The following is a 12,513-nucleotide window of genomic DNA, read 5'->3' on the forward strand; positions in this document are numbered from 1 at the left end:
GTTAACCTTCAATTTTAAATAAAAAAAAATTTACTTCTACGCTGAGAACCAGGAAATAAGTCCGGCTGCATCGCAGCTCCTAGCTGTGTATTTTTTGTTTTATTTTTTTTGTAGTATTATTAATGCATTGCCTGCACTATTCAAACGGCCAAAGTTTGTGAATACGCTATAGAAGTAGCTATTTAGGTTTGCTGTGAGCCCACCCGAGCTAAACTCAACCCTGCAGACCGTCTCAATGAACACCAAACAAACCTTGTTCTATCATATTTGTGCTGCTTGGACGATTGTGAGCCCTCGCCGAGGATTTACCAGGAGAATCTGGAAGACTTTAAGCTTGCTGTTGTTCTTTTCTGCTGTGTTTTTCCTCTTTAAATCAAACTAGGCGACCAGTCTTTTGTTGCTTTTACCTGAACTCGCAAGCATTTCTCGGGAAAACGGCAAAAAAAAAAAAACACGAAATTGTTTAATTAAGTTGTGATGAGTCCATTCCTTCGTTTTTTTTTTTGTTTTTTTCATGTGGTTGTTATTCGAAACTGCACTGCTGCAATTTTTCTGTTATGATAATCAGCGGATTTTCAAACAAAGATTTTTTTTTTCCAATACGGAACTCGATACAAGTGGTAATCTGCTTCCTTTGTAGCCTGTAAAATCTGGTCCACGCCGGCTCAAACCTGCCCAATCTCTCGTGGCCATGCCTTCTGCTGTGTCTGAAATCGAAACTATTCCGTAGAGTATTCGCGTGCGATAAAAAAAAAAAAAAAAAAAGTGTGTGCGCTCGCATAAGAACGTGTGTGGTAAAAATGTGTGCGTTTCGTGCGGAAGGGGTAGGGGGAGGGATGTTGAAGAAAAAAGTGCAACGGTAGACCACCACATTATTAAAAAAAAAAAAAAAAAAAAAAAAAAAAAGAGCGATAGCGCCAATTCGGTCTCTGTCCGCATACAGATAACGAATAAATGCCGAACTCTATTAAACCGTCCTTTAGCTATTATCGCCGGGCCAACACGCTATTTTCAGAACTTATGACGGCTCCCTATTTACTTAGCTATAAATCCTCGGCATGTAACGAACAGATTTGTGACTGGTAATGATCTGCTCAGCCAGGGCTATATGAAATGATCCTGACCTCTTTTAGATCGTCAGGAATTAAATTGACCGACTCACCCCAGTCACCCCTACATCTCTTCCCCACCGCTCTATTGCTCCTGTCTCGCTCGATAAAAAACCCTGAAGTTCCGACCACTCCACTCACAGCAAGTCTTGTGTTAGCATTCCTAGGTTTTATTCATTATTTTTCTTTAAATGGAAATGAAGTTAATTCATCACCTGAGGTCTGCTCTGGAAGAAAACTGGTCCTTCTTTTCCCCATTACGAAAATATTTATGCACATTTAATATGCATGTGTAAAACTGATACAGAACATAAATGTCCACGGGATCTTTTTTTTCCTATTTCATAGAAAATGGGATATATATATATATATATATATATATATATATATATATATATATATATATATATATATATATATATATATATATATATATATATATATAAAATATATATATAAGAAACTTCATCACATATATATCACTATGTATACATCACTGGTAAAAAGATAAAACATAAATAAATAATGGATTAATAATAAAATAACACAATATAATAAAATACAACATAATATAATAATATTTAAATCAAATATAAGAATGTAAAATGTATGTATTTGTGTCTATTTACAAAACATAAATAAATATAGAATTAATAATACAAATATATATATATATATATATATATATATATATATATATATATATATATATATATATATATATATATATATATATTAAATATTTGTATAGACATTTGTACATGGTTCATCCCCATAAGATCCCCATCTTGTGCTTATTGTTTATGTGTATGTATGAAAAGAGGATTTTGATATTGCAGGTGACAGAGAGAGGGGAGCTTGACTGCATCTAAGGCAATAAATATAACAACATCCCAAAGCACTTCATCCATTTACCAGATCAATGGCTGCAATCTAACATAAAACATATCTCTTGTTATTGTCTCTAATGTCTTGTTATTAGGCAAATTATCTTTAAGTGTTTAGAGAATGGCTAATATGAAAAAGAATAAAAAAACTTCAGGAACTGAAATATAATCCTTTTAAACTATTGTCCTATTGTTCAAACGCCACTAAAGTGAATAAAGTATGAAAGCCTGCATCTTAAAAAATCCATATCAAATGAGCTATTGTGCCATCCACGACAATTCATAATTATTTTTGATAAAAGAAGCTGTCATTGAATGCAGTTTGAATAACAACTAAAGTAATGTGATTTGTCATAAACTGATTTTATAAAAGGAAGAAAGGAGTCAATGAAAAAAACAAAAAAAAAAAACAAAAAGCAAGTTATAATTTTTTTCTTTTGGCAAGAATTTGATAAAACCATCAATGTCTAGCTGTGGGTTTGACAGCTCGAGGGACACTTCTACTCTCAACTTCGTATGAAGTGTCACACTCATTTTTTGTGTCCCGCTAATTTGGTGAGAATATGCATATCAATTACCCATCACGGCTAACGCTACATATGTTTGTAAGATGTGTGGTGCATAGGTCATCTGTGAAATGCTAATAAGGGGGAAAAAGACAAAAAAACAAAAACAACTTTAGCGGCTACGAATGATCTCGCGGCTTTTTCACAAGGTGCCTGTGAATACTGAATACACTCACTTGGAGTGTATGGTGACATGTGGCATATTCGATAAATATAGCAGGATAATTAAATTCAGTAATTATCCAAAAGGAATTTATTGTGGGGTCTGCCCTTTAAAAAACAGCTGCGTAGGTGGTAAATTGTCAAATGTAAAATGTTACATTCCACTTCAGAGTATATAAGTGTGAGCTTAATATAATAAAAGAATAATAATAACAATAATATTTTTATATACATATGTGTGACATTATATGTAAACAATAAACAAAAAAGTTACACATACATTACATGTACACAATTGCTACATTCTAATTCAATCACATGTAATTTAAATTGTATTAATATATTTTTAGATAGGGAAAGAGAGATTATTACTTAAAATAGTTTTTGAACAGAACCTTTATAGCAATCAACTTCTTGCTGATATTGGGTTTTTTTTTTTTACCTATGTTTATACCTTTATATCTAATACACGCCTTCATTTCATTTGTTGTTGTTTTTTTTATTAATTAAATTACATAGCTGTTCCCACATCCTCAATTTAAGGAACTTTGAAAGCTGCATTTTTGGAGGGGGAGATTTGAAGGGGCATTTTTAGAAGAATAAGAACTGAGACGGATGGTGAACAGCTGGGAGAAAGCGGGAATTTACCCCAATCTGGTGCTGCCCAGACGCTGGTTAGCGCCTAAAGCCCATTCAACATTGGGCAGCTTTGCATTAAACAGTGTTGCTTCTGCATGACTGGGTGCCAATGCCTGCCTCTCTTTGCCCCTCGTGGCCCTGACCCGTCCTCACCCCGAGCAGCCACCCACACTGGGAAAGCACAGCCCCTGATTAACACCCTACCTGACTCTCCGAGGAGCTCCCATCTTCCCCCAGGAGCTCGTTCCGCACCTCATCACTGTAGGCAATACGTGACCTTTTCTGCAATGGGAAGATGTTGAGAGAGAGGAAAAAGAGAGAAAGTGAAGAGACCGAGAAGGAAAAAGAAGAGGGGCAAGGGGAGAAACAGAGAAAAAAAAAAAAACAAGCATTAGTTCACTTGACTTGAAAAATCACACATTTCTAAAGCACGAGAGCCCCCTGTTGGATCAGCAAACGAAACTAAAATACTTACACCAGGTGATATACTAAAGCGAGAGAGCGAGCGTGTGTGTGTGTGTGTCGTGGAAAGAGAGGACGTGTGTGTGTAATCTAGTTCTAGTGTGGCTTGAGTGAACCGGAGCCCTCGGATACAATAGCAAAAGCCCCCCTTTCACTTAAATAAATAAAAAGTGTAGAATGGCGGACCGTAGTACAAGACAGAGGCAGGGAGCGTATTAGGAAAGTATCAGTTGTCAGAGGGAAATGTGTTCTGGGGGCTGTCACTGCTGTCAGTCCTGTTCTCTGGCAGACCCTGTGATAATACCAAGCCAGGGAGCTAGACAGAGAATAATTCATCACCCAGGTCGACGCGATTGGCGTGCCATCAGATTTGGGCTCGTTCCCCCGTCTCTCCTCCGCTACGCAGTTGGGAAAAAGAATGCCGTGTCCAAAAAAGGAAACACACACACACACACACACACCCAACACTTCAGAGCGTGCCACCTCCGATTCAGCGAGCGCAGAAGCAGAGTATGGCATGTTTACAAACACACCCGACCTCTTCAAATACCCTCCAAACTAAACACACACTGGTGGTGCGGAGGAGAGAGGGAAAAAAAAAAAAAAACACACTGAGATAGCGTTTACCAAGAGCCCTTTGCTTCCCTCTGTTCGCTCTTCCTGCGGGCTGGCAGTCTTCGGGAGGATGAGAGCAGGGAAAGGTGCAGGCGAGCCACGGGAAAACTAAACAGCAAAATAACTGCTATCCAAGAACTGCATTTTGTGATGCAATGCTGTGTCACAATTTCTCGAAGAGGATGCGGTCAAATCCTGGAGGATAGGACGTGAAAGTATGTTACGAATAAAAAGTGGAGTTTGTTCGGAGTTTGATCAGAGTCAACAATTTAAGATTCGCTCTAAAAAAAATGTTTGCTAAAAATTTGGACCGTGCAAAATGGTTACAAAGATTTATTTAATTTATAGATATGCATACATATACAGTACATACAAAAAAAAAAATCTATTTAAAATATAGTTAAAGCTATAATTGTTTTGCTTATATATGGAAAAAATAAAAACCACTTCTAACAACTAACTAACTTTCTTTTTATAAACTTTAACGTGAAACCCACGTGAAATAATACTAATACTTTTTTTCGAAAGAAATCATTTTCCCAAACCTTCTTTTTAATTATTTTTGGGAAGAACAATTAGTCATGAATTTGCGCTATTTGAAATTTCTTTTTATTTACGTCACAAGCAAAAGTAGTTAATAAGAAGCGCAAACGTGGGAACTGAGTTTTCTATAACGGAGGATGACAGATCGTTCGTTTTTAAAATATATACGTGTCACATTCGGTGTCGTTTCTGATTTAACCGATCAGCAATCGTTTGCATCTCACATCGTTTGCGTTTGCACATTATTTCACAAACGAGCACCACAAACAAAGCGCATCTTCTGACAACGGAAAAAAAAAAAAAAAAAACACACCCACATGTTCCATCTTAAAGAACAGCAGAGGAACTTTGGGGAATGTCGGCATGTTCATAATTGAAAACGGAAGCCTTGGAGATGCCTTCATTTGAATGCACACACTATCGTCTTCAAACCCTATTTTTGTTTCATTCTTCTTCTTCTAAATAGCTGTTTGTTGTAGCTGAGAGCATCAACCACTTTCACGATGTAACCTTTGAGTGCATCTCGCACAAAAAGAATGGCAAATGCAGCCTTAAGTCTTCGAAGGGGAAAACTAGTCATAGAAACAAAGCGAGACGCCTCTCCCAGCCCGTTTACACCATTTTGCAACTCCCCCTGCAGTAAAACAAGCCTCACACTGATTATTCTCCCTTCATCTGCCGCTATAGCACAGCAGCTGGGCAATATTGACTGCTTAACCCTAGGAAATACTTTGATTGGCACTTTGCATTGGACCGGAGCCGAGTCATAGGGTTATTAGAATTATTTATTTTCTTACTTACTTATCTTCTATATGCCATGCATTAATAAAGTGGAGCTATTTATTTAGATCACTGGGGTATTGCATATTTAATCATGACCCGAAATGACCTAAAATCGATTGGAATCATATGAAAGTTCTCGCTTTTTTAAATAATAGTTAAAAAAAAGAAAAAAAAAGGAAGCAGAAATAATCAATGGATTTTAAAGTTTCTACATATTGCATAGTTCAGCTGGAGCGGTGAAATATAAAATCTGCACTAAAACATAAAAACCCAGAGAGAAGGCTTTGTAATCGTAAGAATGGAGATACCTTATTGCTACAGGAAAGAAAAAAAAAAAAAAAAAAAAAAAAAAAAAAAAGCAAAATCTTTTTTTAATCTGTTTGAAAGGTCTTTCTCTTGTCACTTGTTTTAATCTTGGGTGAGAATTTGCTTCTATTCCCGGAAGCATAGGGAAAAAGTACAAAGATCCGTCTTAACTTTATGCAAAGTGGTCTGACTGCCTTTTAAAACAGACATGTCTCATCAAACCAGAGACGAGGGTTTTTGTGTCCTGTCAAAAATGTGTGTTGTAAGTCTGTTGACATGATGCATGAGAAAAAAAAAAACTGTTCAACCAAACCATTATTGCATATGCATAGTGCACGCTAAATATTTATATGAGATAAAAAAAAAATTATCATATTGTCTGAAATTAGATTCATATGAACTGCAGTAGATTTTAGACAAATACATTTCTTATTATATAAATATAAACGCATATTTTAGAAAAATAATAATAATCTTATTTAGACAATCCAAAAAAAACTATGTGGTTAATTAAAAGAATTCAAGCCACAATGATAATAAAAAAAACGAACCATTAGTTCTAAGGGCAGGAAAAAGTAAAATAATGAAAAAAACATGTTAGAAATAATTACCACAAAAATATCTTATTATAAATCAACTGCTTTCTCTTATTGTTCATCATTATTATTGCTTTTTTTTTTTTCCCCACAACACTGCACACTGACAGCAAACGGCAACACAAGGACGCAAATAATAATGGAACCTGAACTGCAGCAAAAGTAAACAGTTCATTAGATAGGCATTAAAAGGCATAAAAATACCCAGGGGCAGAGTTTAATGAGAGGCCCTGAAGTGACACTGCCAAAGCTTTTTCCTCAGCGTTTCCACTCGGAAACCACACGGCTGGTGGCAAACCGTGAAGAGTAATTAATGATATTTAATTTATAAAGTGTGTTTCATTAAGTATTTCTCACCAGTGGGAAAATGTCTGGCCAGTTCTGATTTCGAGTTAATGGGACTTTAGTCAAACACAATGTGGCTGCCTCAAATTGCCATTTAACCTTTTCATTCTGCAACTAATAATCTGCTGAAAATGTTTAAGGGGAATTCAAGTGGGGGGAAAAATAAGCAAGAAAAAAAAAAAAAAAAAAAAAATTCACATCATACTGCTGATTGGTGGAACAAAAAAATAAATAAAATCTAGAAAGCAAATGAGAAAAGGACTATGACTAACAATGGCATTAAATATAAAGAAATGTGATTGTTATTAGGGCATTGTGCGAATGCATCTTTTGTGTTTTGTGATGTTAAGCTGTGTTTTGCAACGGTGGACAAAGCGTCATGTGTTTTTCTGAGTGCATCTGGTCTAGAGCAAAGTGCTGTAGCGGTTGAAGAAAGCAAAGACCTTTTCAAGCAGGCTCTAGTATCACAACAGTCTTAAATAATGCATCTCATCCTAGCAGGGGTCTAACACCATCCGCAAGCAGAAAGAATACTATTCACACATGCACAGGAAGCTTTACATCCACCCGCACACACATAATGCTGCTTTTCTCTTTCTAACATCTAGAAAATAAATTGTAGGAGGTTGCGCACTTGATAAGCTATCAGATAAAGGCACAAAGTAATGACGCTCGTAGAAGGGTCTTTTGTGCCTCTGTGATTTCTTCTTTAGTCTTTGGTAACATCAAATCTGTCGTGCGGGTGATGGATGGACAGATGTGTTTGGTTTAGCGTGCGTCGGTGTGACATTTACGTTAAAAATCGCAGGAGCTCTGCACAACACATGGACTGATATCAGCATGGTGTCTCTCATTAGCACACAGGTAACCGGTGTGTGCCTTTAAATCACAGTGTATCGTGCATTTATTAAAAAAAAGAAAAAAAAGGAACAAACGGAGGCCATTAAAACAAAAACCAAATGAATATGCTATTGTGATATATCAGTGTTGAGTAGAATAATGCTCTTTGCATTTCCATTTTTTTAATATATAATTGATTATAATATTTTATCATTTAAAAATACAATTAGAATACACTATTAATAATATAATGGCACTAATAATAAATGGCTAATATTCTAGTAAAATACATGGTAATAAGCAACTAATAGGTATAACTATAAAATAAAGTGTTCCCCAAAAAGATTTAAATGACCAATTATTGTGGCAAATTTTTTCAACAAAAGCAAACTCTTTTATTAATATTATAACAGTATTTTATATTTTAATTTAACACTGTTTTTATATCATCCTGAAAGCAGTCATGAAACAAGTTTATTATTTTACAACTAAAAATATTCTATTTCGCAATCATTTAATGCGTCGAAATAAACGATATAGGTTAATAAAAAAAATAAAACTCTGTATTTTGTAAGAAACACCCACATAAAAACATTTTAAAAAAGGAAAGTTCAGGAAAGAAATGATTATTTTAAATAAAAACAAAAGATGCCAAAAAATGGTCAGAAAATAAGCTGTTCAATCCAGCCACGGATATTTCTGTCAATGTCATGTTCGAAACACCAAGTGCAGTCAATAAACCTAACGACTCTGCCCACATACAGAGAGCGAGGGAAAAACGATTGCAAGTGAACTCCCAACAAAAGAGCAAATTCAAGCAGCTTTGATTGAAGAAACGGCATATACTTCTTGAAGGCCGGGGAGTCGCTGCGAATGGTTATTTCTTTAAGGCATAAGCGCCGATTAAACCCAATATTAAAATATGGAAGCTGTTCTAATGAAAAATCAAAGCCCGTTTCTCTGGCTGCCGAGCGTTTTCTCACATTAATGCTAGGTTGGGAGCGGGGCCGGTGCGGGCACTGGTAGAGCAGACCCCGGCTAGGCAAGAGTGGAGAAATCAATAGAGAAGAGCCGGTGGGGAGGGAGACTGCCAGAGCTGGCAGGGCCGGGCCGGCTCCCATCACAGCACTCTCCTCTGGCGTGCAGTGGGGAATGAAACGGGCCTCCCTGGGTCAGCACCAGAGAAAAGGTGAGATTAGAGGAAATGGAGGAGGGATTTCTGAGGCACAAGATACCTGGCGAGCCAGGGACCAATCGCCCATTAGCCTGTGGCTACCTACATATGGTTCACTGAACCCTGCACAGAAAATAACTTTTTTTTTTTTTTTTTTTCTTCTTGTCTTTCTTCACCTCCCCCGATCAGTCTTTCTCTCTCCATCTAACTCTCTCCTTCTGGAAAAAAAAAAAAAAAAAAAAGATTTGTTTTTTTTTTCTTCTGACCTAAGTTCATGCCATATTTAGTATCTGATGTCTGTTCTGAGTGTTTCATCTAAGAACACTCCGATGCAACCAGTCATAAAGAAAGCAGGGCTTATACGCTATTATTGTGTCGAATACACGCGGGAATGAATGGCTACGCGGTGAATAACGCCTCGCTCGGTCTCTCCCTCTCCACCTCGCAACGCGACTATTGTCTTGGATGAATGTTCACGTCATTAGCATAAAAATACCCAAACACACACAGCAGCTTAACCACATCATTAATTCTATACATGTATGTATATTTGTCACTGCCCTATGTGCACCAAATTCAAATGGAGATTTAAACAAAGGCCTCATCCGCGGTCACAATGAAGTGCGGTCCTGTGAAATCAACTGCAGCCATTCATCACAATAGAGCTCAAGACGGAAGTTCAAGACAAGATATTTATCCGTGGCCTCTGCTAATCCTTTCTGTACATATCTCCGTCGGAAAGGAGATGATCTCCAAACTCATTTACACGTTTATTTTTGTTTGTGCGTGTGTGGTAATTGATAAATATCTATTTAAATAGAATTATCTAATTGACTAATTTAACAAAAGAAAAAAAATTATATAATCTATTGATTTAATTAAAAAAAAAGCAAACGAATGAAACCTTTAATATGGAATAAAATTTTAACTAAACACTGAATAATAGAGCTAATTTAAAAAAATACAATGAGGTATATATTTTTTTATTTAATTATTTATTTATTGAATTTTTTTATAAAGTACTTCTGTAAACAACACAAATAGAAATATGGTTTAATATGGTAATTAATAGTAAAGAAATATGGTATACAGAAATGCTTTGTTTTTAGACCTATTCTTTCTGTAAGGTCTTAATGTTTTAAAAAGTGTGATTTGACAAAATTTCAGATGTCTAATTTTAATTTAAAAAAAAAAAATACAAAAAAAAGCTTTCGCCGTCATTTTAATTCCAGCCAAAATCCTCTCTGAAAAACTGAAATAACTCAGTCGTCCTCATTACTGTGAAAAACTCAGCAATAATTTACACTGTTATTATGCACTGTAAATATATCACTCCATTAAGGGGGAGGACCAGTTGATGTCTATGGAGTCTGAGACGTCAAAGTTTTCTTTCTCTCTTTTTTGGGGCGTGCATTTTAAAAGAGGGAAAAAAAAAAAAAAACCAAACCAATGATTCATAATACATTTCATAAATACTTCATGATTTTTCATACTTAAGCTGGTCTGGCAAATCAAAAAATTTTTGTCACCCTTTTTCGTCCCTCATGTCAGTTCATCATTTTCCGGGGGTGTCACATGTCACTTTCACTTTACAGGAGCGATAGGAACAGGCCGAGAGAGGAGACAGCTCCGCTGTGTCTGATTATCCAGCCACTCTCAAACAGACACACACACACACACACGCAGAAACATAGAAGTGTTTGTCCTGAATTGAAAAGCTCTACCTGATCTGTGTCACGGGTAGCTGGGAAGACAAATAGGAGATTATCCATTAAACTAACCAACTCACCTCCCAAAAACATACAATTATTAATTTTTATGAAGATTTGTAGATAAATTTGATCGTTAGATTTGCTCATCCCTACATTTTTTTTATATAAATGATAAACACACTTTTATATTTCCAATTTATTCAAATGAATATAATCCCAATTTAATTTCAATATCATTTTCGTTATTTATTTTGTTTCATTATTATTTTTTTATTTAACAGATCCTCTAATATGTCGAAATCCTAGGATTTCAAAAACACAGATACTGGTTTTCTAGCTTGAGTGGTAGAAGAAAAAAACAAAAAAAAAAAACAACTCTACTTCTTATTAAGTGCATGGGCTCTTCATTCCCAGCCATGGAGGCTTGATTTTCTCCTTCGAGTGACACAGTCCTTCACCTCATCATCGTCCCATCACTGCGATTAGAGCACGCGCCACAGCGCTGATCTCTGCAAAGCCACACAATCCCATCTCAGAGTACCAACCAATCCGTAAGACACCCCGCGAAAAAACAACTCCGTAATAAAAGACGGCGTTCAAAAGATCGATTTAGTCTCTTCTTAAATCGGTACCATCTCAAAAAAAAAAGAAAAAGAATGCCATCAATCCCTGAGATTTCCATAATAAACACAGAAGGTTTGTAATCAGGGAATGCGATTGGACTTGGGCATCATAGGCTTGCTAAACTCAAAAGACACGACTATCCTAATCTGCATTACATTCTTAGCGGCATGAAACGATCACACAACAATCGAGAGTTTTTCCGAGTGCACATTCGGCTCTAATTTAAGGCGATTAAAAGTGTCGAACATCCAGGTCAAGTATGTCTGTCATGCTTCTCTTTTGTGGAAGCTGCTGTAACAGATGACTTGCTTGGCATAACAAGAACTCTAAGAAACAAGTTTTGAGTTTTGATTCTGAAAATTCAAAGCGCTTATTTGGAAAGCATGTTGCGTGTGTAAAAACTTGATATAGCGCACTAAAGGCTGCAACAAGTCTGCAGATGAGAAGAGCTAGACGATTAAAAGTTAACTTGGGGAAGCGCAGCAAAGTTTTATTGAAGTCATTGGATTTCATCAAGATGATTGACAAACCTGTGTTCAGTTCACTTATCCGACAAACCCCTGAAGGGATTTAACAAACTCCAACAAAGTTTAGCTGCATCTGTGACCTGGACCTTGACCGGTAATTTCATAATGTAAAGCTTGACAAAGACTTTTTGATAAATGTCACAAATCACTCGAAGGCGTCCATTTACCCTTGCGAGACAGTTTAACAAAATAACAAAGCTGCTCGCAATCTGACATTTTTTTAACAACTACGGCAAATTGGAAAACTAGGTCACGTTGTACAATTTCACTGTAAACTTCTCAGGCTACACTTAATATTATGCATATTGCTACAGAAGCCTTTGATAAACCCAGTCATGTTCATTTTTTATGTTACTGGTCACAATATGCAATTCTTAGGTTTTACAAAATGTCTCAGCCAACTCTGAGAAAACTCTGAAAATTTATTATTATACATTTACTAAAAAGATAAAAAAGCAAAAAATATCCTACCACAGGAACATAGCTTCTATTTCAGCTGGAAGAGGTTTTATATCATTCAGTTTTTTTATAGTGTGTTAACCTTAATATTAATTTTAATTCAAGGTCATTTGCGCTTTCCTCACAACCGTAACGCCTATAAAAATAATCTGCTCTTATAAACA

The 12,513-nt window shown here is 36.0% G+C and overlaps 1 protein-coding gene across 4 annotated transcripts in view; it reads right to left on the reverse strand.

Annotated features, from left to right (window-relative positions):
- The window catches only part of vti1a (vesicle transport through interaction with t-SNAREs 1A), a 119,786-nt gene that overhangs the window by 96,062 nt on the left and 11,211 nt on the right, over positions 1-12,513 (reverse strand). For all 4 annotated transcript variants that reach the window (XM_043253479.1, XM_043253481.1, XM_043253478.1 and 1 more), the window contains exon 4: positions 3,568-3,645. In XM_043253479.1, the coding sequence (XP_043109414.1) occupies positions 3,568-3,645 (78 nt within the window). The remainder of the gene's footprint in view (positions 1-3,567; positions 3,646-12,513) is intronic.

The sequence above is a fragment of the Puntigrus tetrazona genome, chromosome 12 (assembly GCF_018831695.1).
Source record: "Puntigrus tetrazona isolate hp1 chromosome 12, ASM1883169v1, whole genome shotgun sequence".
Lineage (NCBI taxonomy): Eukaryota > Metazoa > Chordata > Actinopteri > Cypriniformes > Cyprinidae > Puntigrus > Puntigrus tetrazona.